The 24,416-nt window shown below is 49.0% G+C and overlaps 11 protein-coding genes across 11 annotated transcripts; 6 read left to right on the top strand and 5 right to left on the bottom strand.

The window, feature by feature from the left end:
• Positions 1 to 1,617: 1,617 nt before the first annotated feature.
• Positions 1,618 to 3,084, top strand: FSST1_011065 (uncharacterized protein; the record flags this gene model as incomplete). The annotated part of the gene is made up of 1 exon (XM_083234161.1): positions 1,618 to 3,084. The coding sequence occupies one exon, from the start codon at positions 1,618 to 1,620 to the stop codon at positions 3,082 to 3,084; it is 1,467 nt and encodes a 488-aa protein (XP_083080761.1).
• Positions 3,085 to 5,385: 2,301 nt separating this feature from the next.
• FSST1_011064 (pyridoxal phosphate-dependent transferase) lies at positions 5,386 to 6,936 on the top strand (the record flags this gene model as incomplete). Its single annotated transcript, XM_083234160.1, has 2 exons — positions 5,386 to 5,434; positions 5,489 to 6,936. 2 exons carry the CDS (start codon positions 5,386 to 5,388, stop codon positions 6,934 to 6,936), a joined length of 1,497 nt encoding a protein of 498 aa, XP_083080760.1.
• A 217-nt stretch (positions 6,937 to 7,153) lies between these two features.
• Positions 7,154 to 7,498, bottom strand: FSST1_011063 (uncharacterized protein; the record flags this gene model as incomplete). Its single annotated transcript, XM_083234159.1, has 1 exon — positions 7,154 to 7,498. One exon carries the CDS (start codon positions 7,496 to 7,498, stop codon positions 7,154 to 7,156), a length of 345 nt encoding a protein of 114 aa, XP_083080759.1.
• Positions 7,499 to 8,184: 686 nt separating this feature from the next.
• On the bottom strand, positions 8,185 to 12,985 carry FSST1_011062 (lysophospholipase; the record flags this gene model as incomplete). The annotated part of the gene is made up of 3 exons (XM_083234158.1): positions 8,185 to 9,545; positions 9,731 to 12,642; positions 12,693 to 12,985. The coding sequence occupies 3 exons, from the start codon at positions 12,983 to 12,985 to the stop codon at positions 8,185 to 8,187; spliced, it is 4,566 nt and encodes a 1,521-aa protein (XP_083080758.1).
• A 554-nt stretch (positions 12,986 to 13,539) lies between these two features.
• On the top strand, positions 13,540 to 14,699 carry FSST1_011061 (GTPase GPN2; the record flags this gene model as incomplete). The annotated part of the gene is made up of 3 exons (XM_083234156.1): positions 13,540 to 13,603; positions 13,658 to 13,983; positions 14,031 to 14,699. 3 exons carry the CDS (start codon positions 13,540 to 13,542, stop codon positions 14,697 to 14,699), a joined length of 1,059 nt encoding a protein of 352 aa, XP_083080757.1.
• Positions 14,700 to 14,709: 10 nt separating this feature from the next.
• On the bottom strand, positions 14,710 to 15,296 carry FSST1_011060 (RNA-binding protein POP5; the record flags this gene model as incomplete). Its single annotated transcript, XM_083234155.1, has 2 exons — positions 14,710 to 15,032; positions 15,086 to 15,296. 2 exons carry the CDS (start codon positions 15,294 to 15,296, stop codon positions 14,710 to 14,712), a joined length of 534 nt encoding a protein of 177 aa, XP_083080756.1.
• A 352-nt stretch (positions 15,297 to 15,648) lies between these two features.
• On the top strand, positions 15,649 to 17,755 carry FSST1_011059 (uncharacterized protein; the record flags this gene model as incomplete). Its single annotated transcript, XM_083234154.1, has 3 exons — positions 15,649 to 15,918; positions 15,970 to 16,048; positions 16,098 to 17,755. The coding sequence occupies 3 exons, from the start codon at positions 15,649 to 15,651 to the stop codon at positions 17,753 to 17,755; spliced, it is 2,007 nt and encodes a 668-aa protein (XP_083080755.1).
• A 343-nt stretch (positions 17,756 to 18,098) lies between these two features.
• FSST1_011058 (H(+)-transporting V0 sector ATPase subunit c'') lies at positions 18,099 to 18,891 on the bottom strand (the record flags this gene model as incomplete). Its single annotated transcript, XM_083234153.1, has 4 exons — positions 18,099 to 18,210; positions 18,267 to 18,575; positions 18,627 to 18,753; positions 18,834 to 18,891. The coding sequence occupies 4 exons, from the start codon at positions 18,889 to 18,891 to the stop codon at positions 18,099 to 18,101; spliced, it is 606 nt and encodes a 201-aa protein (XP_083080754.1).
• Positions 18,892 to 19,246: 355 nt separating this feature from the next.
• On the top strand, positions 19,247 to 19,720 carry FSST1_011057 (transcription initiation factor IIA subunit gamma; the record flags this gene model as incomplete). The annotated part of the gene is made up of 3 exons (XM_083234152.1): positions 19,247 to 19,293; positions 19,353 to 19,500; positions 19,544 to 19,720. The coding sequence occupies 3 exons, from the start codon at positions 19,247 to 19,249 to the stop codon at positions 19,718 to 19,720; spliced, it is 372 nt and encodes a 123-aa protein (XP_083080753.1).
• A 587-nt stretch (positions 19,721 to 20,307) lies between these two features.
• Positions 20,308 to 21,148, top strand: FSST1_011056 (uncharacterized protein; the record flags this gene model as incomplete). The annotated part of the gene is made up of 4 exons (XM_083234151.1): positions 20,308 to 20,492; positions 20,582 to 20,678; positions 20,725 to 20,760; positions 20,813 to 21,148. The coding sequence occupies 4 exons, from the start codon at positions 20,308 to 20,310 to the stop codon at positions 21,146 to 21,148; spliced, it is 654 nt and encodes a 217-aa protein (XP_083080752.1).
• Positions 21,149 to 21,336: 188 nt separating this feature from the next.
• On the bottom strand, positions 21,337 to 24,028 carry FSST1_011055 (chloride channel; the record flags this gene model as incomplete). The annotated part of the gene is made up of 5 exons (XM_083234150.1): positions 21,337 to 23,280; positions 23,325 to 23,392; positions 23,446 to 23,727; positions 23,787 to 23,802; positions 23,855 to 24,028. The coding sequence occupies 5 exons, from the start codon at positions 24,026 to 24,028 to the stop codon at positions 21,337 to 21,339; spliced, it is 2,484 nt and encodes an 827-aa protein (XP_083080751.1).
• Between the last annotated feature and the right edge of the window lie 388 nt (positions 24,029 to 24,416).

The following is a 24,416-nucleotide window of genomic DNA, read 5'->3' as shown; positions in this document are numbered from 1 at the left end:
AATCCGCGCCAAGATCTGTAGCGTCCTACCTTAACCAAAAGTTAAACCTCCGTTGGAAGGAACAAAGGAAAGAGCTTCCACTTCACGAGCCTCCTCTTTTCCTGCCGATAATCGGATGTTTTATTATTAGCAGGTGTTGGAGATGGTCACACACACACACAACGCACAGGCAGGAACGGGATCTGTTGGAGAAGGTCAGAAGGGTGGCAAGGCCAGGGCAGGGGCTATTAGGTGCTTGCTAGGTAATTGATCAAGTAAACTAACCACCAATAGCTTGTGCACATTTACGGGAAGGAGAATGAGTGGCAGGAACGCCTTACCACAGCTGGAAAGGGAAAGGGAAGGGGACCCCTTTGACTCTTTCTTTCCTTTGGACTTGCACTTGCATTTCGCATTTGGATCTTTCGGCACTCAAGACCTGACCCGCCTTCCACGCTAGTCATGCACGATTTGTCGAACCCCGGTCGAAGAAAGAAGCGTCTATTTTTTTCTATAGCTAAACCCCCACTTGTTGATTTTTTCTTCCTTCATTGTAAGTGAAGGCGAGGAGCTTCGTGGAGTCAGGTACCGGTACAGAGTACCGCTACGGAGACTCTGGTAGTCATCGTGGGTATTCCTGAGGTAAGAAGAGAGGGTCTCATGTTTGATCTGACTCTTTCAAACACGCTCTGGGTGTGTAAACATTTCGTGTCTTTTATTGACGAGGTTAGGCATGTCGGAGCTGGAAAGGGAAACACGGCAGCAAAGAGTGCAGACTGACTGTCTAATATTGTTTTCTTCCCATGTGTTGTAAAGTTTTCGTGGCATCTGGTGATCAACACAATCCGTGCTCCCGTCCTGACTTACTCCAAATTTGATATTCATGGTTTAATGTCTTCTCCAACTCTCATCTGGCCTATCGCCCTAAAGAACATGACTTGGAAATAAGGAGAAAAAAAGGACTCTTCTCCAACCCTTCCGGATCGTCAGGACATGGCTAAAATAGTGTCTTATGATGTGCTCGGCGTATCATCCCGATCTCAAGCCACCTGCCAGCACGCATCCCCCTCAAGAGGTTGTGCAATAGTGACGGCAACCAAATATAGCAAGCGTCATTATCCTCATTAATTCTTAAATTGCTGAATCATCAGTGTCTTTTTATGGAAAATCGATATGGATATTCTCTGCCGTCACAACAATTACAAAGCTCAGTAGAGGTAATTGCATGAAACGTGCGTCTTCGTCTCAATATCCGAATTAATAAACCATCATCAAATTACTCACAGTCTCGACCACGATCTAACAATAATTGCAGAGTCTCCAGACCCAGCAACAAGAACACGCGCTCCCTCCCCTCCCCCTCTAAGGCCCACCGATGGAGACTCACAGTACACACACCCCTGTACCTTCAACGCCCCTCCCCTGTAACGCAGCTCAGCAACCCAGACAGGGCAAGCTCGAGCACGAACCAAAGTAACGGTACGGTACCGTGAACGGACATGGAGTCGCCGCACTTTTATATGAATAGTATATATATCACTGGAGCCCAGCGCATCTGTCTACACATATCATATCGTCATCTATCTCATTCAGCTTTAAAGTATCAACTCAGTATTCTCGCTTTCTCGCGATACTACAATGTCCACTCCTGCTTCGGACAACGGACCTCGGTCTAACAGGCCTCGTCCTGACCCTGCCAAGTCTGGCATCGACATCAAGCTCGACCAGCACTGGTCCTCAAAGTCATACACTTCTGGCTCCAAGATCACTGGCAACGTCATCATCAACACCCAAAGAGATGTTGCCTATGATGGATTCGACATTTTCTTCACCGGCATTGGTTACACTCGTGTTGACTTCCTCAGCCAGTACTCCAGTGCCAACTATGCTTCTCGTCCTTTCATGAAGCTTCGTATGCCTCTCAGCCCTGCAGACTTTCCCCGAAACCACGTTTTCGAGGCTGGTCGCACATACACAATCCCCTTCCACTTTGTGGTTCCTCACCAGCTCACTCTCAGTGCTTGCAACCACACTGTTGAGCATGAGGGTATTAGGGACCAACACCTTCAGCTCCCTCCCACTATGGGCTTCTGGGAGCGCAACGACCAGTCCCCTGATATGTCTCACATCGAGTATGGCATCCGCGCCGTCGCCACCAAGAACAGCGCTGAGGAGGGACGCTCTGCACCTTTGGATGCCTTCCACATGATCAAGGTTCTTCCTGCAGTTCCCGAGGATGCTCCCCTTGAGATTTGTCCTGACGATGAGCGCTACTGCCTCTCCAAGACCAAGCCTATCCGCAAGAATCTCTTTACTGCTAAGCAGGGTGAGCTGACCACCACCGCATCTCAGCCCAGTGCTATCATGCTTTCTGGCAACTTCCTCAACGCCAGTGGCACCAACTTGAAGGTCAACTTTGAGTTCAAGTCAACCTCCAAGGATGTCACTCCTCCCAAGATCAACTCGGTCAGCGCCAAGCTTCACTCGACCACTTTCTTCAGCAGCACTCCCATGAACCACCTCCCCAACCTGGGTGCTCGCATCAAGCATGGAAGCACCCCTTCGCTCACATACTCCACCACCACACCTGTCCCCATGCGCCCCGACACCCAGCTGGTTTGGGAGAATGAGGCTCCCGCCTCACGACGAGACTCTGGCTATGACAGCGCTTTCTGGAATGAGGGAGAATCTTCTGAGTCGGACGACGCCCAGCGAACCAAGAAGGCTAGCAAGTACAACGTCCGCCGCTATGCTACCCTCGATGTCCCCTTCAACCTGCCCACCAGCGGCAACAAGCTTTTCCTGCCAACATTTTACTCTTGCATCAGCGCACGCGCATACATCATTCACCTCACCCTTTCGGTGGGACCTATGAACACCAACATCAACCTCAGCATTCCCGTTCAGATTGCCGTCGAGAACACCTACAACCAGGCCGACGACGATGAGCTTCCTTCATTCGACGCCGCTATCGCCGAAGCTGAGCAAGGCGAGATCGACCACCTGCAGTCCCGCCTGATGCAGATTCCTTCTGATCGCTATATGGGCAACAGCATTCTTCCTGGCTATGAGGATATGCGAATGCGTCCTGTGGCAGTTGCTTAAATATTGTCGACAACAGCAACAGCAACAACAACAACAACAACATACACTTAATGGATATTTAATGGAGGAGGATCTACCATCAAAAGTTCTCATGATACCACGTTTTCCAGATATAGAGGAGGATTGGAAACATTTTTACGACTTTGCTTTTTTCTTCTACTAGATTAGATGCATCATTCAGCGAGGAGTTTTCGACATTTTTCAAAAACGATTCGATCTCGTCAAGAGAGGGTTCTTGGCTTTTTTGTTAAAGGAGTTTTGGAGGATTTGCATACACATTCACCACAAGCATCAACATGGGAATTCAAAAGGGGAAAACCAGGCAAAGCATTCCTGGAAGCGACTATTTTACTATGTATTTACAGAAGACGTGGTTACACGATACCACAACACACCGCTTTACTTTTTTGTTATAGAGGAATGATAATATCTTCACAACATTACTTATGTCTCATTGATGGTGATGCAATTGTCTCTCGTTTCCGAACCTTATTGAAAATGTACATTGACTTGGCTGGTGACGACTGCCGCATTAAAAATTACGTATTATAACCTTGAATAACACCACTCTTGAGTCATTCATCAACCAGCTCCAAAAAAAATAATACATGGGAATTGTGATCGGATGATAAGACACGTGGGCGTGTTCGGCCAAAACCGCTCCCAATTGTAGGATATTGTTGTCTAAAAGTCGCGTTACATTTAGAGACGAAACTCTTTTCCATGCTATTACCGCGGAAAATCTCATGATCTTCTCGCCTTGCAGTATAGAGACAAGAGAGTCTATTCTATTGGTTAAAATTGGGGAGGGCTAGAAGCCAAGTCGGGATCGTGCAGGACGGGACGGAAGGAGCGGGTTTTGTCTCTCTTTTTTCTGACTGGGGTTTTAAGAGGTTCTAATTGGGTCTTTTTTAATTGAGAGTCAAGAGATAAGATTGGGTATGGACATGGACATGGATTGACAATAAACACATTAACACTGTAATAGTAAAAGCATGAATAACGTCCAGTGATGGTAAATGGCATCCTCAGCGAGGTTAGCTGAACTGGATTATTCATCAATGTATCTCGTAGGATGCTATAGAACAATATGTAAGGACCCTAGCTCAACCATCCCTTATCCGCCCGCAACAACAGAGAACAATTCAGTAGAACAAAGACAAACAACACCACCCACAACTAGTTAACCAGCATACCGGTAAACACACAGACCATGATTTCGGAAGGCGAAGAAGCGAGCCATTGTTCTCTGGGCGGCGTAATACTAGACATAAAACAAACCTCAGCCTCAAGAGCGGTGTCGACGAAACAATAGAACATGGCACAACTTGGTATCCAAAAGACAAAGAGAATCGAGAAACGTGATTTGAAACTTATGCGGATTTCAGGACCCGAGACCTGTATCTAGTCTTTGCTGAGCATTATCTACCAGACTAGACAGATAAAGATCGACAGGAGGTTCACGGTAAGGCTGATCCCAGCGTTACAGGCTTGGTATTGTTCGTTGATTTGGTGGCGTTGCAAGGTTTTGATACCGTTGAGATGGTTCTGCAGGAATAATTGACTGCCTAGATACCTGACATATATGAAAAGCATATCTTGGGTCAATATCTTTGGTCATGATAGAATGGATAGATCCCTTGGTAATGGTATAATCAAGTCCCGAAACTGCAAAATGAACCAAAATGAGCTCGTCTTCTAATTAACACGAAATTATGTCTGTTTGCTGTTCAAGTCAGCCCTCATGCACAGAACAATACCAAGAACTTTAGATCCGACCCAATCCCGAAGCCATGTTTGCCCAGTAAAAGCTACCAACCTTTTCCCACTGTAATATAGGCCCCCTAACCACTAAAGACCATTGGTTAAACTCTACGACTACTTCGTAATTAAGCAAACAAGAACAATTCTTTCAAGGGTAGAACAATATTAAACTCGGGCCAAGAGTTGAAGACTCGCCCCCCGGAAACAAGTTCAAACAATAGTTGGAGACAACAGACTAACCTCAGTAGAGGAAAGATGGGAGACAGTCAAAAAAACCACCCTCGGTTGAGTGAATGGATTGGGCGGGGGAGGCTAAACTCCAGATTTCACAATGGGAATGGACACTATCATTCTTTACTTGAACTGGACCTCTAATATTAATTGATTCTCTTCTTTTTCATATGTACTATTTCGATATAAAGACGGACAACGTTCGCTTTCCAGCATTTCATGCACAACCTCAATAACTCTCATTTAATCTTGGACTCATATATATCCCTCTCATACTTTATAACCAACATCATCTCATACTACATCATGGACGCTCAGGAATTCCGCCTGGCCGCCAAGGCTGCCATTGACGAGAGTAAGTTATACCCTCATTCAAGCCAAAACCCATACTAATCAAAATTCACTACAGTAACTGATTATCATGAAAATGTCGCCGATCACCGCGTCGTCTCAAACGTCAAACCAGGCTATCTTCGTCCCCTTCTCCCCTCCGCTCCCCCCATGGACCCAGAGCCTTGGTCCGCCATCCATCATGATATCCAGTCCAAGATCTTCCCTGGCATAACACACTGGTCAAGCCCTCGCTTCATGGCTTTCTTCCCATGCTCCACCAGTTACCCTTCTGCCCTGGCTGAGATGTATTCCAACGCCTTCAACGGCGCCCACTTCAACTGGATCTGCAGTCCTGCTGTCACCGAGCTTGAGACTATTGTCATGGACTGGCTTGCACAGGCATTGGGTCTTCCAGAGTGCTATCTCAGTGGCGGTTCTACTCACGGAGGAGGAGTCATCCACGGGAGTGCCAGTGAGGCTATCCTCACTAACATGTGTGCTGCGAGGGAAAAGTACCTCGCTGCTGTGACTGCCCACCTCCCCGATGATAGCGAAGAAAAGGAAGACGCCCTCTGGAACCACCGAAGTAAACTTGTCGCTCTCGGCAGTTCAGGCACACACTCGAGCACCAAGAAAGCCGCCCAGGTTCTCGGCATCCGCTTCGCCACTATCCCCGTTTTCGAGGCCGACGGCTTTGCGCTCAAGGGGAAGGCTGTGGCCGCCACCATCGAGAACCTACGATCTCGTGGCCTGGAGCCCTTTTTCATGACCGCCACACTTGGAACCACTGATGTCTGCGCTGTCGATGACTTTGAGGGCATCGTCCAAGCTCTCAAGCCAACCTTTGACACGCCTCAGGATGTCTGGGTTCATGTCGACGCTGCTTATGCAGGCTCGGCCCTCGTTCTCGAGGAGAACCAACATCTACCCAAGGCATTCTCATCGTTCCACTCGTTCAGCTTCAACCCCCACAAGTGGCTGCTCACTACCTTTGACTGCTCTGCTGTCTGGGTGCGTCGTCGCGCATGGCTAATCCAGGCTCTCAGCATCAAGCCTCCCTATCTACGTAACCAGTTCAGCGATGATGAGCTCGTCACCGACTACCGTGACTGGCAGATACCTCTTGGTCGTCGTTTCCGCTCTCTCAAGCTATGGTTCGTCATGCGAAGCTTTGGCATCAGCGGTCTTCAGAAGCACATCCGCCACGGTGTCGAGCTTGGTGAGAGTCTTGAGACCAAGCTTGCATCTCGCAGGGACATCTTTACTATCTTTACGCCTGCGCGGTTCGGTCTCATCACGGTTAGAGTCAATGGTGCAGATGATCAGGAGATGAATGACCGTACCGAGGCGGTGTATGAGGCCATCAACGCGGCAGGCGAGTTCTATCTTACGTCCACTGTTGTGAATGACAAGGTTGCTATTCGTGTGTGTACTGGTGTGACCAAGGTGGAGGAAGAGCATGTTCAGCGCATGTTTGACATCTTGGTTGAGACTGCCGAGGCTGAGATTGCAAAGAAGGCTTAAAGAGGTAGTTAGACCGGTTATTAGAAAACAACTTAGATATCCAAGAGCGAGCAATATGTTACAAAGTGGTTTCTGTGTGTATTTGCCTGTGTTGATGCTATTGTAATGCGAATCTAAAATGCAACCATTTCATATGCTCCTTGTGTTTGTTTCCCCATGCCCCCGTGTTTACCATATTCATGTCTTTCGTTATAATAGTCATGCCACCATACTATCCTCAACGACTGTATCCTCTGCTACGTCGATCGTAATAATAATCGTCATCATCCTCGTAATAGTCTGGACGTCGACTGCTTGATCGATACCTCCTCCTTCCTCGGCCATCATCTCTGCTTCTATTGTCCTGGGAGTCTTCGTCACGCCATTCGTGCCTCTGCTTGTACTTGTCAAAGTCTTTGCTGAAAAAGGTGACAGCGCCTATCAGGGCGAGAACAAGGCCTGGTGTCCAGTCAAAGCCTCTCTCTTTTTGGAACTGTTTATGTTCGCGACGAGCCTCAGGTTGTTGTCGACGAGATTGTCGGTGGCCTCGAGGAGGTTCAGAGCAGGTATCTCGTCGTCCCATGGTGATGGCGGTTGTGAGATAGTGAAGTTTTAGGTCGTGGAGAGTTATGTTTGCAGTGTTACAAGAGACTCGAATGTAAATCGAGGTTGTAGTGTATGATGAATAATATAATGCTATTAAAGGCAGGCCTTAAGCATGTGTCATGTCATATCTTTTCAGAGTTGCTTTGTATGCAGCTTGAGCTGAGGAAAGATAGAAAAAGGAGCAAACCTAACGGTAATAATAAACTTGCAAGACCCCAAAACTAAAGGCCTTGGATCTTAAACAGTTGAACCTTGTCCCCGCTGCCAGCTGCCAGATTGCATACCCGGGGGGCCACTCAAACATTCAAAGGGTGAATGTCATTGCGCCATCGTCAACTCAAGACTCAATGAACAGGGGGGCCAAGTCGGGGGGTGACGTGCCCTTGGGTTACGTGCCAGGGTCCAATTCGAACAAGTCCCAAATGATGTCACCCATATCGTCATCTCCCCTCACGCTTTGCCCTGGGCAGACCTGGCGTACCCAAACAAAGCAATTCTTCACACCCAAAATGCATCTTCACGTAACTCTGCAGTACCAAGACCCATCAGGTGACTTAAATCGGTGAGCATTGATGATTGTCTAGATCGGGCTTCTATTCTAGAGAACAGACACTGCTATCTACTCTAGTACGAAACACACCATTTACAAAACAAAACACAAAATCAGATACTCGCTCGTCGCGGTGCCATCGTGCGTCTAAGCGCCTTCTTAGCCTCCGTCTCTTCTACCAAGGGCAAGACTCCTTGCTCTTTCATCTTGTTGAAAAACTCTTGTCCATACTTGTATCCCAGCTGGTACAGTTCATCAAACTTGTGGAAGTCGAGCGTTCCGTAGTCGTCAATCGGCGGTCGCATGTAGATGCATCCCGCCATCGTCTTGGCACGTTCCAGAGCATCAACACTCGACACATATGCTAGCCGTCCCTGGATCTCCGCAAGAGTTGGAGGGTTTGGGTGAGACGAGAACGGATTCCATCGATTGACAAACGCCCACGCCCCAGACAGCGAGTCACCATACGTTTGCGGTGTATCATCATCCAAGGCACCTACGTCGATAGCAAAGATTATGTCAACACCAAGGCCTTTCATGTGCGACACAGTCAAGTTGTCAATGTAGCCACCATCAAGTAGCATACTGCCCTCGTCGCACAGAGGTGGAAGCAAACCGGCAAGGGACATGGAGGCGCGGATATACCTCCAGGCATAACCACTGGTATGAAACTCCGCCCGGCTCTTACTGATGTTAGTTGTGTTGCAGTAGTACTCAAGCCAGAAGTCTTCCATTTGGGTGTCACCGAGTGCTTTGAAAATGCCACGGTTGAACTCGTGTCCCGTAGTGTACGAGGCGGAAGGATACGTCAAATCGAGAGCAAAACGCCAAAGACTGGCCATGCGACCAGCAAACTTTTTGGCGAATCCAAACATGGGCACAACATCCGCATGGCGAGCATAGAGGGCTCCAACAAAGGCACCGATTGAAGTTCCTCCAATCAGATCAATAGGAATTCCAGCTTCTTCCATGGCGCGGATGATACCGATTTGGGTAATACCTCGTGCACCGCCTCCGCCAAGTACAAGTCCAATTGATTTGCCACACAGCCGTCGTGCCAGGCGGTGGAAATCACCCTTGAAAGGCGAATCAGGCGAATAGTACGGAGTATGATGCACCTTGCGAGAGGTGTATTTCTGTATCTCGGCCTGTAACACCTGCACACGCTCCTTGAGTGCTTGTCCGAGTTTCTTCGGAGGATGCACTGGCATCTGGTTTGTCCTGAAGGCCATTTGGATGTGACAATGACCTCCATTAATCCACATGCGATTCTGGAGCCAAGCACGGGTGAGACCAGGCCGAGAGTAACGTTCGGCATGCAGCAAAACCAGAACCTTTCTAGCCGTAGACTTCATGCCAAGCATGAAGCGCTCGTACTCACCAATTGCCGGTGATCCTTCTGCGAGGCCCACCAAGAGAATGCTATCTGCTTGCGTGATACAAGTCTGCGTCCATGGGGAGTTGACATTAGTATCTAGTGAACAATGATGTTAGCTTACAGCGCCCATACAAGAGTTCAAAAATGTTTTGTCATATGGCAATAGTCAGGAAAAAATTAGAGTTATAGAACCAACATCGGCTTTGCCTCTGGAGTCTATGTGTGATTTTATCATCATGAAAGGAGTTGCTGAAAGAAAAAAGAAAACAGTCACTGCTTACCTGCAACATAAACAACCAGGCCGTATTTTTCTTCCAAGTCAGCAAGATACTGAGAGAGCCTGAGCTTTCCCATCTTGTTGAAGGCGTGCTTGCCAAGATGGTTGAGAATAGCAGCCTGGTTGAGGGAAGTGGCACCATTTGCTGGGCCAACTTGAGCGAGTGCGTTCATGAGACGATTTCCAAACTCAACAACAGGTACGCCAGCCGTGACAGGAAGGATAGCCACTGTTCGAAGATTCATGTTTGACTTTCGCATCAATGTCTTTGGGCTAGCACTGGCGTCCTTGGAGGAAAATTTGGATGTGTCATCAACAATTGCCCTCATTCTCGATGCGATGATCTTTGAGATCTTGATCGTGATGTTTGGGTGTTCCTGTGCCAAGCTGTTGAACAGCGTGCGAGGAAATTTTACCAACTCCGTGTCTCGAATAGCGTGCAAAGTGCCTGGGCGGACGGTCTCCGTAAGCACCTCGAGTTCACCGACACTGTCACCTTGACCATACTCAGCCAAAGCGGTGACACCACCACTGCCACCCTTGCGTTCTTGGACCATACGCAAGCGCCCATTGAGAACGATGTAAATGGCTTCGCTTTCATCGGCTTCATGAAAGAGGACCTGGCCAGCATTGACTTGAACCCATTCCAGAGCAAAGTCAATGTGCAGGATCAAGCGTGGCAGGATATTGGTCAATCGCTTAGCCATTGTGAGGAGAACGATTGGATAGCGGTCCACAATGCGCTCAAGTGAAGCGCGAGGCAAAAAGCCCACGTACACATCAGTCTTCGCCACCACATCAATAAAGGATCGATATGAGGAAACACTCCCAATGTAGCCAGCGAGTCCACCGGGTTTGACCAAAGCTATGCTGCGACGGGGCTTCTTTGAGGCTGACTGTTGTGTTTCGGCCTCGGCTTGATCTCGTGCAGCTTCAGTCCTTGCCAGCGTGGGAAACGATCCCATGTCAGACGGATCAGGCGATGATGGATCTTGCTGCGATTTGCCAAACCCGCTAGACTTGAGGATGTTGTGAGCATCGCCCTCGCTACTCGTGCCAATGTCTAGGAACCCATCAACGACATAGTATAGACCGGGGTTTCGCTCGCCCTGTTCAACAAGAACCGAGCCCTTGGGGAAAAATACGATCTCAACCTCGTCTTTCATATCGTTGGCAAGGTTGTGAGCACTGACAGGAGCGTGCAGGGCAGTCCCGTTTGATGTCACCGATTCCGTCTCGCCATCGACAGAGCCATCGTAAGGAGGCATGAAACCGAAGGCATTGTTCTGGTTGTAAAATCTTGACCGCCGATGATCGACCGAAACCAGCTTGGGGGAGCCCTCCATAGACTCCGGCTCGCGGGACACACTTCCATTGGTATCCAGTCCGAGTGACTTGAACATGCATTCCAGGATGGAGGCACGGAAGAGGTTGTCTTCATCGACAGTTTCTCGTGGATCCAACGTCATGCGACCCAGCCTCCTTGAGTCGAAGGGGTCGTTAAAAAACCGATCATCCTTTGGATTGACACCTTGCCGTCTGATCGAAGCTCCCGAGACAGCTCGTTGATCTGTTGGAGAAACGCGTGATGTCCCACGTCCAGGCAACTGTGTATTAGACAGTAAGTCTCCAGGACTCGGGGTATGAGGCGAAGCTCGCTCACGAGGTGGCGCGATGGTACTGGTGACAACTGAAGTCCCTCTCAGTTTTGTCATTGACTGCAACATGGCCTCCTTCCGCAGTCCGGTGCTAGACCGACGCCGGTGAGTAGATGCTGAGTTGTGCAGTGCAATACCCTTCGTGTCATCTTCCTCCTCGCTACGTTCACGCTCCCGTTTGAACTTCTCCTTGAGGCGCTCCAGGGCATCACCTCGTAAGATGTTGGGGAGCTGGCACATAGTATACTTGATCATGCTCTTCTCCGTCTGCAGTACCTCGCTGGTCAAGCCCAGATAGTTGAAAGCCTGGGCAAGAGTAACTCTCTGGAATCGGGAGAGGATGACGTGGACGATGTGTGCAGTAGCCTTAGGATATATCTTGATAAGTCTCCTGAAAGCACTCGCGGGAATGATGGCAATCGTAGTATCAACAGTTGCGCGCGCAATAATGTCTGGATGCGCCGAGCCTGATGTCGCTCTTGATGGCATAGGCGGCCTGGTGGGCCGGGAAGGAGGGGGAGTGGAGCCATCCAGTGAGATAGGTGGAATGGAAGCTTGTTCAGTTTCTATACCAGAAACACCAAGGCCTTCAGGCTTCTTCTCATCTGCTTCAAAGTCATCATGATCTTGAGGCGTGCCAGGCATAGACACATTGATCGGCTTCTCAAAAGTCGGGTGGCGAAGACCACTACTTTTGGCGGGATGCAAAGAAGGATCCTCGTTTTCTTCGTTTGGCCGCAGTCCAACATCCTCTGTAAAGAGAGACATAATAGAGAACAGCGACGACATAGGCGCTCCATTGCGAACTTCTGTCAAAAGCTGATATGTCTGTTGACCGGGAGCGTCATCATCCTCATCGGACGAATCCAAATCAAGGTGTCCTCGAGAGGCAGCGGCGGCACGTGGGCTTCGGTTTGACTTGACAAATATCTCAACCAATCCATCGACGACAATACAGAAGCCTTTTTCTTCTTCAAGGTTGATAGTTTCTCCGGCAATGAGTTTCCTTGTTTGCATGCTTCTAGTCAACTCATGAAAGACAGGTCGCTCCAGGTAGCCAAAGATCTTGATAGCACTCAGGAACTCGTCCAGATAGTTTGCCAAGCCCGACTTGGAACCCTCCTCGTGAGTGTCTGGGAAAAGGTCGATCTCCGGCTCTTTGCGCTGGGGCTCTGGAGGCAAACGAGAGTACATGTTGAGGATGCGATATCTCACAACCCAACTGACGGCCGACACGACAGCTGCCATGATGAACATGCTACACGACTGTTAGAGTTGAAGGCCAACAGAGTACATCGGATGACATACAGCGTGGTGGCATTCATGGTGACTGTCCAGCTTGTGGAGAACAAGTGGAATAAAAAGGAAGGGACATTGATAGTCGCGATCCGGATCACCCAATAAAGGATGGTCGATGTAATGTGCAGGATAGATAGAATCAGCCACCCAAAGAGGCCAAACCATGTGTAAGGCTCATGGACGGTGATGGCAGGCATTGTGCTCATCGCGGAGGGAGGGGAGCTGCTGAAGCTGAGGGCATGGGCGACAGTCTCAGCGACGTCGCCGGCCATTTGAGCGGCATTTGACGGATCAGATGCCATGGCTGATGATGAGGATGCTGGGCATCATAGCGTTGCATCCTGTAGAAAAGAACCGCATAGAAGCGGAGGAAGTTTGGAGGAAGGGAGAAATTTGGAGGTGACGAGGTTTTAAGAACATGGGAAAGGAAAAAAAGAAAGCGTGACTGCATTTCCTGCGCGCGCAAGCTTTTAGCTTGTGATTGAGTGCGGAGCTACAGGGGAGCTTGGAAGCCGAGGATTGGTTAGATGATACTACCCCACCTCACTGAGGGTTCAGTGACTGAGGCTGCCCGCTGAATTTGTTCCGGGCAGGCCAGAGTCCAGTGGAGTGGATGGAGGGGGGGGCTAGGTATCCGTTTGTGCCGTCACTTTTTATTGCTTTCGACAGTTGGACTTGGAGAAATAATATCCTATTTTACGTCAACCGTCCCAGTTATCACGAGCAGAATATCGTAACTTTCGGTGCAGGAAACAGACGGTAAAAGCCTACTGTCTCACCAAGCCATCACTATTCACAACTTTATTTCCTGATCATGTGCTCTTGAGCTTAACAACATCTTGCGATAGCTCTTAAGATGCCTTTCGCGCAACTCGTTCTCGGTAGCCCGGGCTGCGGAAAGAGTACCTACTGTGATGGCAGTGAGTAGTTTAACACAAACGTTCCGTTTATCACAGTGTAGCTGACCGATCAAGTGCATCAGTTCCTGGGCGCCATTGGGCGAGCCTGTTCCGTTGTCAATCTCGATCCTGCCAACGATCATACGAACTACCCTGCAGCACTTGACATTCGCAATTTGATTAAGCTCGAGGAGATTATGAAAGATGATAAACTAGGACCCAACGGTGGCATCTTGTATGCCTTGGAAGAGTTGGAACATAATTTTGAGTGGTTGGAAGAAGGATTGAAAGAGTTCAGCGAAGACTACATTCTCTTCGATTGCCCCGGACAGGTGGAACTATATACACATCACAACTCTTTGCGAAACATATTCTATAAGCTCCAGAAAATCGGGTTCAGGGTTGGTGGCTTCCGCTGTTCGAGATTGCACTGACTGACTGTTGACAGCTTGTTTGTGTCCACCTCTCCGATTCCTTCTGTCTCACGCAACCGTCGCTATATGTTTCGAACGTCCTCCTCTCTCTTCGTGCGATGATTCAGATGGATATGCCACACATCAACATTCTCTCCAAGATCGACAAAGTCGCCGACTATGACGAACTACCTTTCAACCTCGATTACTACACAGACGTGGACGACCTTACATATTTGACACCCCATCTCGAGACCGAGTCGCCCGCTTTGAGGAGCGAAAAGTTTGGCAAACTCAACGAAGCGATCGCAAATTTGATCGAGAGCTATGGTCTAGTGCGCTATGAGGTCCTGGCTGTCGAGAACAAGAAGAGCATGATGCATATTCTTCGTGTCATTGACCGTGCTGGCGGATACGTCTTTGGCGGTGCTGAAGGAGCCAATGATACAGTCTGGGCAGTTGCCATGAGGAATGAATCGTCCATGATGGAGGTGCAGGACATCCAAGAGCGCTGGGTCGACCAGAAAGTGGAATATGATCAAATGGAGCGCGAGGCCGAAGAAGAACAGGCTCGCATCCAGGAAGAACAAGCCATGGAGATGGAGCAATCACAACCAGCTCCCGCCCCGACAGGTGGCATGGATCCTGATTTTGGTGACATGACAGTACCCAAAGATAGTGGGATCAAAGTAGTCAAAAAGTAATGATACCCGTTCAGTCATCTGCATCGTCCATTTCCTCGTCGCTTGACGCGTCATTGATGTCGAGGACCATGTCTTCCTGGTTCCGCAACGAACTGAACGGAGATTTGGGGCTAGTATCTTCTTGAGCGGCGAGAATAAGCCTCTTGGCCTGGCGAATAGCCTCCTCTTCAGCTTTGCGAATTGTTCCACTGACGCGCACAACACGAAAGATGCACGATCTGCCGTCTTTCACAGGGACACGATCCATAAAGGTCAATGTGGACCAGAGCAGTTGATAGTGAGCTCTTGAACATTTGAGAATAAAAGTTGAAGTTGCTAACGAAAGGTATTTCACTAAAGCTAAGTCAGTAATGCAACGCGCTGAGAAATTGTCGTGTATTACTCACCGGAGCAGGTCATTAATGCTCCAGATCCATAGTCACCGTATAATGTCGCGACTTCAGCTCTGATACCCTTGATCAGAGCGCCAGGAGTCAGCTTTTCGATAGTTGGCTGGTGATGAAGAACCGAGACTGGCAAATTTGATTCTGCAGCCTTTGCAGGGTCGGGCGGATAAACGATGTTGACAAGAAGATATCTCTCTTTTATGCGCACCATTTTGAAAGGCTTCTAGAACAGGATGTGTCGTATGAATGATGATGGTTGTAGTTGAGGAATCAAGTAAATAAAAGCTTATGACTGGATGAAGAATTTGGGTTCCATGTCCGTGAAGTTACCATTCGGGGTGAATAAGTTCCACCATGGCCGGGTTAGTGGGGCCGCAGCAACTGAGAGCTCACTTCCCCGCTGTTATCAGTTGATGAAGTCAATCATTCCATGTTTGTTAGTTAAATGCTTACCATAACTTCTTATTTAGGGCCTTTTCATTAGAACTTGAATATCCTGTCATTGGGATCAAGAAGAGTTCCAGGTTGATAATAATATTCTCACACCATTATCCACTACGACCATGGCTTCTGGCCCTCTAAAGGCAGCTCTTCTTATTGTCTCAACGACAGCAGCTAAAGATGCCTCTGCTGATGCTTCAGGTCCTATACTTACACAGGTGCTGAAGGACGAGGGAGAAGGAAAATGGGAGGTTTATGATACAAAAATTGTCACTGATGATGTACTTGCCATTCAACGCCAGATAACGGCCTGGACTGATGGCTCGGATAGCATCAACCTCGTTGTTACAACCGGTGGAACTGGTTTTGCAACTGGAGATTCCACCCCTGAGGTAAGTTCAATTTAAGGGACTTGGGACAAATGAATGTAACAATCAGTTCAGGCAGTGACTTCTCTATTGCACAAACAAGCACCAGGCCTCGTACATGGCATGCTAGCTGCTTCTCTTACAGTCACACCATGTGAGTGGCCATTGTTGTTATTATTGCAACTGACAATAACAGTAAAAAGTTGCAATGATGTCTCGTCCAGCCGCTGGAGTGCGTAACTCAACCATCATCGTCACCCTACCTGGCTCGCCCAAGGGCGCCAAGGAGAACCTTCAGGCGATCATCAAGACACTACCTCATGCATGTGTCCAAGCGGCAGGTGGAAATTCCAGAACCATCCACTCTGGGGGAGTCAAGAAACTGGAGGCCGAAGCTGGCATTTCAAACAAGAACAATCAGCCCCCAGCCATCGGCCACGGATGCGGCCACCATCAGCACGGTCACGGGCATGGGCACAACCATGGGGATCTTGTCAGGCATACAAAGCCTGGAACTACATTATCTAATGACCCTGCACTCGGACCTTCTCGTCGATACCGGGAGTCACCATATCCCATGCTTCCAGTTGAAGAAGCGCTGGCATTGATCGAACAGCATACCCCTGGACCCGAGGTTGTTACTGCTCCAGTTGATCAGTCAATTGTGAACTCAGTTCTGGCCGAGGATATAAAAGCCAAGGAGAACGTGCCTGCTTTCCGTGCCAGCATCGTCGATGGCTATGCTGTTGTAGCCCCCAAGGATGGCCAGCTGAAAGGAATATTCCCTGTTACAGCCGTATCACACGCAGCACCTGGGGAGATTGGCGCCTTAAAGGAAGGAGAGCTGGCAAGAATTACTACTGGTGCCCCTTTGCCACCAGGTGCCACTACTGTTGTCATGGTAGAGGATACCGTACTCAAAACCATGTCAGATGACGGAAAGGAGGAGAAGGAGGTGGAAATTCAAGTGGAGGGCGTTAAGGAGGGCGAAAACATCCGCGAAGTCGGCAGTGATGTCAAGGAAGGCGCTGTTATTCTTAACAAAGGCGAGACCATCAGTGGTGTCGGTGGCGAGATTGGCCTTCTCGCGTCCGTAGGGGTTTCAGAGGCCAAGATATACCGACGTCCAGTGGTAGCCGTTCTTTCGACAGGCGACGAGATTGTTGAGTATAATCGTCCGGGAGACTTGAAGCTGGGAGAAGTCCGCGATACAAACCGAATCACTCTGATGTCTGCCGCCAGAGAATGGGGTTATGAGGTTGTGGATCTGGGTATTGCCAGCGACAAGCCCGTCACACTGGAAGAGACCCTTCGCGATGGACTTCGTCGCGCAGACCTACTCATTACTACTGGCGGCGTGTCCATGGGAGAGTTGGATCTTCTCAAGCCGACAATCGAGCGTTCTTTGGGTGGCACGATCCACTTTGGTCGAGTCGCCATGAAGCCTGGAAAGCCGACTACCTTTGCTACGGTCCCTGTCAAGGACAACTCAGGACAGCGGGTTACCAAGGCTATATTTTCACTACCTGGTAACCCGGCATCTGCTCTGGTTACCTTTCACCTGTTTGTGCTTCCGTCGCTCCACAAGCTATCTGGTGCCTCTAGTACAGGCCTCCCAAGAGTTCCAGCCGTTATCTCGCACAATTTCCCTCTGGACCCTAGGCCCGAGTATCACCGTGCTGTGGTGACGGTTGGCACGGATGGGCTCCTTTCAGCAACAAGCACAGGCGGCCAACGAAGCTCCAAGGTGGGCAGTATGAGGTCAGCCAACGCCTTAGTTATACTGCCCAGTGGGAAGGGTAAGCTGGAGAAGGGGTCAAAGGTTGAGGTCCTGCTGTTGAATGCCGTCCAAGCTGCTTAGGAAACACCAATAATGACAAAGGTCGAAAGGGCACAAACTAGGTATTCAGCGTCATAACAACTTGCAATCGATCGAATCATACAATGCAGAGGCCTTGATGACATCCTAATCTTTAGTAACATATAATTCAAATCCCACATCGTGATATACACCTTCGTCTTCAAATGATACTGGTACTGATACTGATACAGCCAAAACACGTCCTCCCGAGCCAATCTTCCAAACGCCTGACCAAGTATTATTGGCGCAATGCACGCACACGCTCCGTCTCTTTTGGAACATAAATGATGATGCCGACAGCAAGGCTACCGAACTCGATGGATCTCTAATGCGGGTGGTGGGTTTATTTCTTGTCACCAAAGGCAGGGGCCTTGCTGGAAACCAGGAGGCCGATGATAAGACCGAACAAGCCCAGAACTGAACTGAAGATCTCGATGACCAGGATCTTGACGAAGCTGTACAGATATTAGAGGGGAGGGCCATATGCGGCATCGTAGGAGAGATGACGTACAGAGTGGGATCGGCAGCATCGGCCAGAGCAGCACCACTTCCGTTGATACCAACGGCAACACCGCAGATGAGGTTGCACATGCCGACAGTGATACCAGACCAGAAGAGGGCGTATCCAGTGTAGTAGGATTGGGCGCTGTAGAGCTCGGCGCCTCCAACGTTTTCGACCTTTTGGGAAAAGACGATGGCCATGATGACGCCGTAGATGGCGACGACCTCACAGAAGATAATGGAGATCAAATTCTTTGTTCGGATACGGGGAGCCTTAACACCACCACCGAGAATCGATGAGCCTGTAATGAAGATACCCCTGAGGAATTGACGTTAGAGCCGTGTATTAGATCGATGAGGGTATACGCACCATGCAGCACCAACAACAGAGAGACCGATACAAAGCGCGATGCCCAGTGTAGCCCAAGTATAAGGCGAAACGGCTTCGAGGAACGCGCCAACATCGAAGGACTCACCGCTGCCGGTGAAGAGCATATCTATAACACGGCGTCATGGTCAGCAAAAGTACACCAAATCTCCAACTATGCAACGCCTCTCGGGGATGGGTATCGCGTACAGCCTCCAACGACGGTCAGAAATGACCCAATGCCGCCCACTCCATAGTATAGACTCATTGCGACGGTATTTTGATTGTGGTATCGACGATCCGGGGAGTTGATTTGTTGATGACGACTGGCGACGGATGAAGGTAGGCTTATTGAGCTTTCTAAGAGCTCCTGTTTAGAGGTACTACCTTGAAGCTAGATGCGATGCGTGTCCAGCAGCAAGCATGAAACTGTACCGACGTCACATGATGCGAGGCTGACTGTGGCGGTGCGAAGTGATTAGTCATCTCCGTTATGCGCAACTCCCTCCACAGGCAGTCGTATCTCATGAACCTTGCCTTTGACAAACAATTAACCATCTAAAGCCAAATTAACAATCGATTAACCAGACACCTTTTTATACCCGCAAAATTAGATCGCAACCATGGCTACTGGAGCGCAGTCATTCTACGAGCTGTACCGACGAAGCAGGTATTGCGAAACTGCCGTACGCTGCTTTGCGACAGCTTAACTAACATGGTTCCTTCCAGCATTGGTCTTGCTTTGACAGACACACTCGATGATCTTATAAGCGAAGAGCGCATCAACCCCCAGCTCGCCATGAAGATTCTAGGCAACTTCGATCAGGCCATCACCGAGGCGCTCCAGAAGAATGTCAAGGCCCGTCTCCAGTTCAAGGTGAGCACATAGCTCCGATGCTCGGCGCTGGTGTTTAAAACAGTACTTACCATCATTGCCCGCACAGGGAAGCCTCGATACGTACCGATTTTGCGATGAGGTTTGGACCTTCTTGATCAAGAACGTGACGTTCAAGATGGACAGCGGAAGCCAGTCGATCACGGCGAACAAGGTCAAGATTGTCAGCTGCAATGCTAAGAAGCCTGGTGAAGGACAATAGACAACTGGAGATGCGACACGATACATCACCCGGATAGATTGTCTCAAAATCCCGGAGAAGAAGTGAGGGCCAAAAGGCAAGGATGGGATGATCAAGTCTCACGACCAACGATCGCAGATCACGAGCTACGAAGACGCGGGCATACAACGGTCAAAGATTGGGCAACTACCGAAATATTGGTTTATTAGCATTGGGTGGCGTCTCGGATATGGCTATTCTTTTCACGACAGGGACGCAATATTGATGGTGGTGGTGGGCATAAGATACTTAGCTCAGCACACGCAAGGCAGGCTCGTTGAACGTGTCGTTAACACAGGAATACCTGAAGAATGATATTTTGATTTTGGTTTATATTTGCTTTGATAATTAAGCTCTAATCTTGAAGTCGCATGTAGCATCTTTAAAATTCATTTCCCCAGATTTGAGTGATAAGGCTTGTTCCTTGGAGCGCCTCTCAGCCGGGGCCTGTCCCCCACTAAAAGACCACTCCCCAGCCTCTAACAAGCCTGCCAAGTCCCTCAATCATCATCATCAGGGGCCGTTACGATCTCATCACCAAGCTAAAGCTTCCGAACTGTCCGGTAACCATGGTTCGTAAACGCCAAACAGTAGCAGCAGCTTCAAGACCTGAACCCTCTCCTCCTTCGTCTTTGAAGAGCGAACCAGCTTCTACAATGCCGATGCCTAGTAATTGGAGCCTACGGTCGCAATGGATGTTCTTTGCTGTTGCTAGTGGTGCCTGCGCAGCTTTCAATGGTGTTTTTGCCAAATTGTAAGTCTTGGGAGATGTGGAATACAGTGCAGCTCTTGAGAGGGCATTTTGTATTCACAGTAGGTAACCGTAGCTGATCATTGATTCAGGACAACTACACAACTTACTACAAACCTATCCAATGGTATTGCTAGCCTCATCGGTCTCTCTTCTCACAAGGATATTGTCGAATATCTAGTTCGAGGTGTATGTTTTTCTCAGCTGTCGATGAACCTTGTACTAACACTAATAGACATTCTTTGTCCTCAACCTCACATTCAATGGTGTGGTAAGTTATACCCATAAACTCAAATTGATATAGCAATTACTCACGGTCTTAGATGTGGACACTCTTCACACAAGCTCTTGCACGCGGCACATCTACTACGCAGGTATCTATCCTAAACACTTCGACCAACTTTATGATTACTGCTCTTCTGGGCGCTTTAATTTTCTCAGAGGTTCTGCCTCCACTGTGGTGGGCTGGTGCTGCGCTCCTTGTTGCAGGCAATGTCATTGTTGGACGAAAAGATGAGGCTAAGGATGCTGGTGCTGCTGCCGCGGCTGAGGGACCAAGTTATGTGCCCATTCCAACAGAAGATGAAGAAGAGCAGAGAAGGGATGATGACGAAGATATCATTGATTTGGGAAGAGTGTCAGATGAAAGGTCACAATAATATTACTCCGGAGGCCATTCGAGTTCGCATAAGCACGATGTATGCTGGGATATGCACATAGCTTATTTGGCTTAGTAAAAGTGTTTGGTTATATAAAAGTAATAGATATAAGGCCCAAAACGCCAGCGTATCATGCACATCTCTATAGGTTAAATATCACAAGCTCTGATAAGCATATAATCATACATTTACCGTCGACTCTCCAGCTCGACGCCTTCATCCAGTACTTCTTCGTCACCATCCAGAATCTGCCCCCTACCCATAGGTCGTTCATCGCCAGAGGTGCTACTTAAGCGTATCCGACCCCCAGAGTATCTCGAAACTCTGCAAGAGAACCAGTTGCCGGCTCTAAGGAGCAGGTTCCACAGTTGCTCTTGTCCTTCTTCGATACGGTGGTTATCCTTGGGGTTCTCGGCTGCTTCAACCTTGAACTGATATCTTAGGCAATCCTTGACTGTCACGAGACCGGTGAGCTTGCCATGGTATTCTATGAGGATAACACGAGGACCAATCTTTTGGAACAACTCCATGACGGTTTCGAGGGGCAATCTTGGGTGAGCTGTGACGGGCGTTGAATCGACATATCGGCTGAAGTCGAGGGTTGCTGGATGCGACGAGTCGCCATGGAGGGATGTGGTCGACAAATTTGACGATGATGGTGCAAACGTACACTTTGATGTCTCGGACAAAGGTGACGTTCGGCTCATCTTGTCGATAGCATAGCGCAATTCTATACTGCCGATGTAGCCGATAAGAACCTTGGTGTGCTTGTCTTCGACTACGGGGAAGCCTTGATATCGGTCGTCGGCGAGAAGACGCTGGACTTCACCCAAAGTGAGTCCGTGAACAGGCATTGACACAACTGAGGTTCTCATGACTGCTGAAACGGGCACGCCAAAGTTGTGTTCCTCTTTACTGTCAAGGAAAGGCATCCCACTGAACCATATCATCCTATCGGCAATACCTCCCTTACCAAACAACTCGCTGACAGCCTTGGTGACTCCGACAACAATCATTGTTGGGAGAATATAATTGAGAGCACCTGTGAGTTCAAACATAATGACCACCACAGAAATTGTGATATGCATGATACCGCTCAGCGCGGCGGCAGCGCCGAGCAGGGCATATGTGCCGGGCGTGATACAAGGCTCGTCTGGCTTGCATGCGGAGAAGAATACGCTGGTAGGATTGGCCTCGTGAATAGCCTGGACAATAATACCAACCATTCTTCCAAAGGATGCGCCAATCGCCATGGAAGGAACAAAGATACCGGCCGGGACCTTGCATCCATAAGATAGGATGACAAGGAATAGTCGCAGAAAGGTAGCTAGAAACAGCGATGTGATGTTCCACCACCGCTTATTAGGTTCGCAGAGGCCATGGTACGATTCTCCATGACCGCATTCGGAGAAGAGCATCTCCATACTCTCCGTCATGTCGATCCTCAAAAAAGCGTTGGGGTAAGCAATAATAGCAGTACCAGCTGCCAAGAGGGTTGCCTCAAGGACGGCATAATCCTTCAAATATCTCTTACGGAAAGATTGAACCCGCAAATTCCACTTGATCACAAAAGCTCCATAGAGACCCCCAAAGATACCAATCAAGACGTAGAAAAGTAACTCAAAGAAATGCCAGTCGTTCTTATACTCGACTTGGAACATGACTAGCTGACCGGTTCGGAAGGGATTCATAGCAGCAAGGACAGCCGTCGCCACCAAGGCGCAGAAGTAACTGCGCCAAAGAGTCTTGAGAGGAAACTGGTTGGACATCTCCTCGAGGGAAAAGAGAACGCCACCGATAGGGCTGCCGAAAGCAACAGCAACACCAGCGGCGGCTGATGCGCTCAAGAACTCCCTAGTCTTGGAAGCATTGCGCTTATACTTGTCGAAGAGTCGAGAGATGACATTTCCCGTACACACGGCGTAGTGCACACTGGGACCTTCTTTACCAACCGATAGGCCAGATGCGATAGCCAAAGGTAGACATATGGATTTGATGATAAGAGTCCACCAGCCAAGGAAACCTTTCATAACGAACCCGGCAATAATACACTTGATCTCAGAAATACCCGAACCAGCGGCATATGGGGCAAACGACTTGACCAAGGTGCCAGCGACACAAGCAAACAGGGTCTATGCTGTTAGATACTGGCGCAATGGGCAAACCGACAACTTACCGCAAAGACAAAGTATACAAAATAATTCAAAGGCTCAAAACCTGTCCACCTGTGCCATTGATCGCATCCTGTCTCTTGTTAGTATTATTGAACAACTTATCGCAAGTGGGCAATAGCATACCATTCTCTTCTCCCCAGCAGCAAAAGTTCTCGTTTAGATAGAACCCAGTCTCACAGTAGCCCATCTTAACATCGGAAAGCCATTCTGTGATGATGTTCAGGAGCGCCGCGTTCAACCCAATCGCAACACCAATGATGGTAACCACAATCCAGGCTTGCGCCGCATCATAACTCCTCCATAGCTGATATCGCCAGCCAGGTTGTCCTTTATCGTAGAGGCCGGCTGCTTGCTTCCTCCGCACCTTACGCTTTGCTTGCTCGCGAGCGGCGTCTTGAACCCAGTCTGCCACGTATTTTAGTATTGAGGATCGTCAGTCGTGGTCGGTCGTGAGATGCGCATACCTATTGTCGTAAAGTCCTAACCCATTGGTTAGCGTGGAGACGGCACGTCTGGCGCATATCTGACTCACTTCATATCTCTTAATCTCGGCAATCTCCTCCTCTATGAGGCCCGCCCCTGTAGATGTAGTGTTCCCCGCTTCTCGATCTGCATTGGAAAAGACGGACGATAGACGTGATACTACTGAGGGACGTCTCTCAGGACCAGGAGGGGCCAAGCTGAAGGATGATTGTCGCACGTTCATGGTTCGGACAAGGTAACCATTGTCGCTCGGCGGATGGTTCTAAAGTCGCACAACTTGGAACTGGGAATGGAGGAGTTAAATATGCTATCAAGGCGGACAAAAGAGTCGTTTCTACTCCGAGAGTGCTCTTTTGTTACGTTGTTCTATGGAAAGTGTCATAGGTACTATGGAATGGCCAGTAGGGAGGCTGACACTAATTTGTGGCTTAAGCTTTAGCCACAAAAACCGCGTTTAGTGGTTGCAGCGTCGCGTCTCATCCGACTTTCTTCGCATATTGTCTTGACCTTTTTGGATGACAATTCCATATACGGCACTCAACTTCGATTCTTGGCAAGTACTGAACTAAAGCAGAACAATTTCTTTCTTATTCGGTCTAGATTTTCTACCT

This window comes from Fusarium sambucinum, chromosome III (genome assembly GCF_050947815.1).
Source record: "Fusarium sambucinum isolate potato_lamoka chromosome III, whole genome shotgun sequence".
In the NCBI taxonomy this organism is placed as follows: domain Eukaryota; kingdom Fungi; phylum Ascomycota; class Sordariomycetes; order Hypocreales; family Nectriaceae; genus Fusarium; species Fusarium sambucinum.
This window is presented reverse-complemented; position numbering and strand designations above follow the sequence as displayed.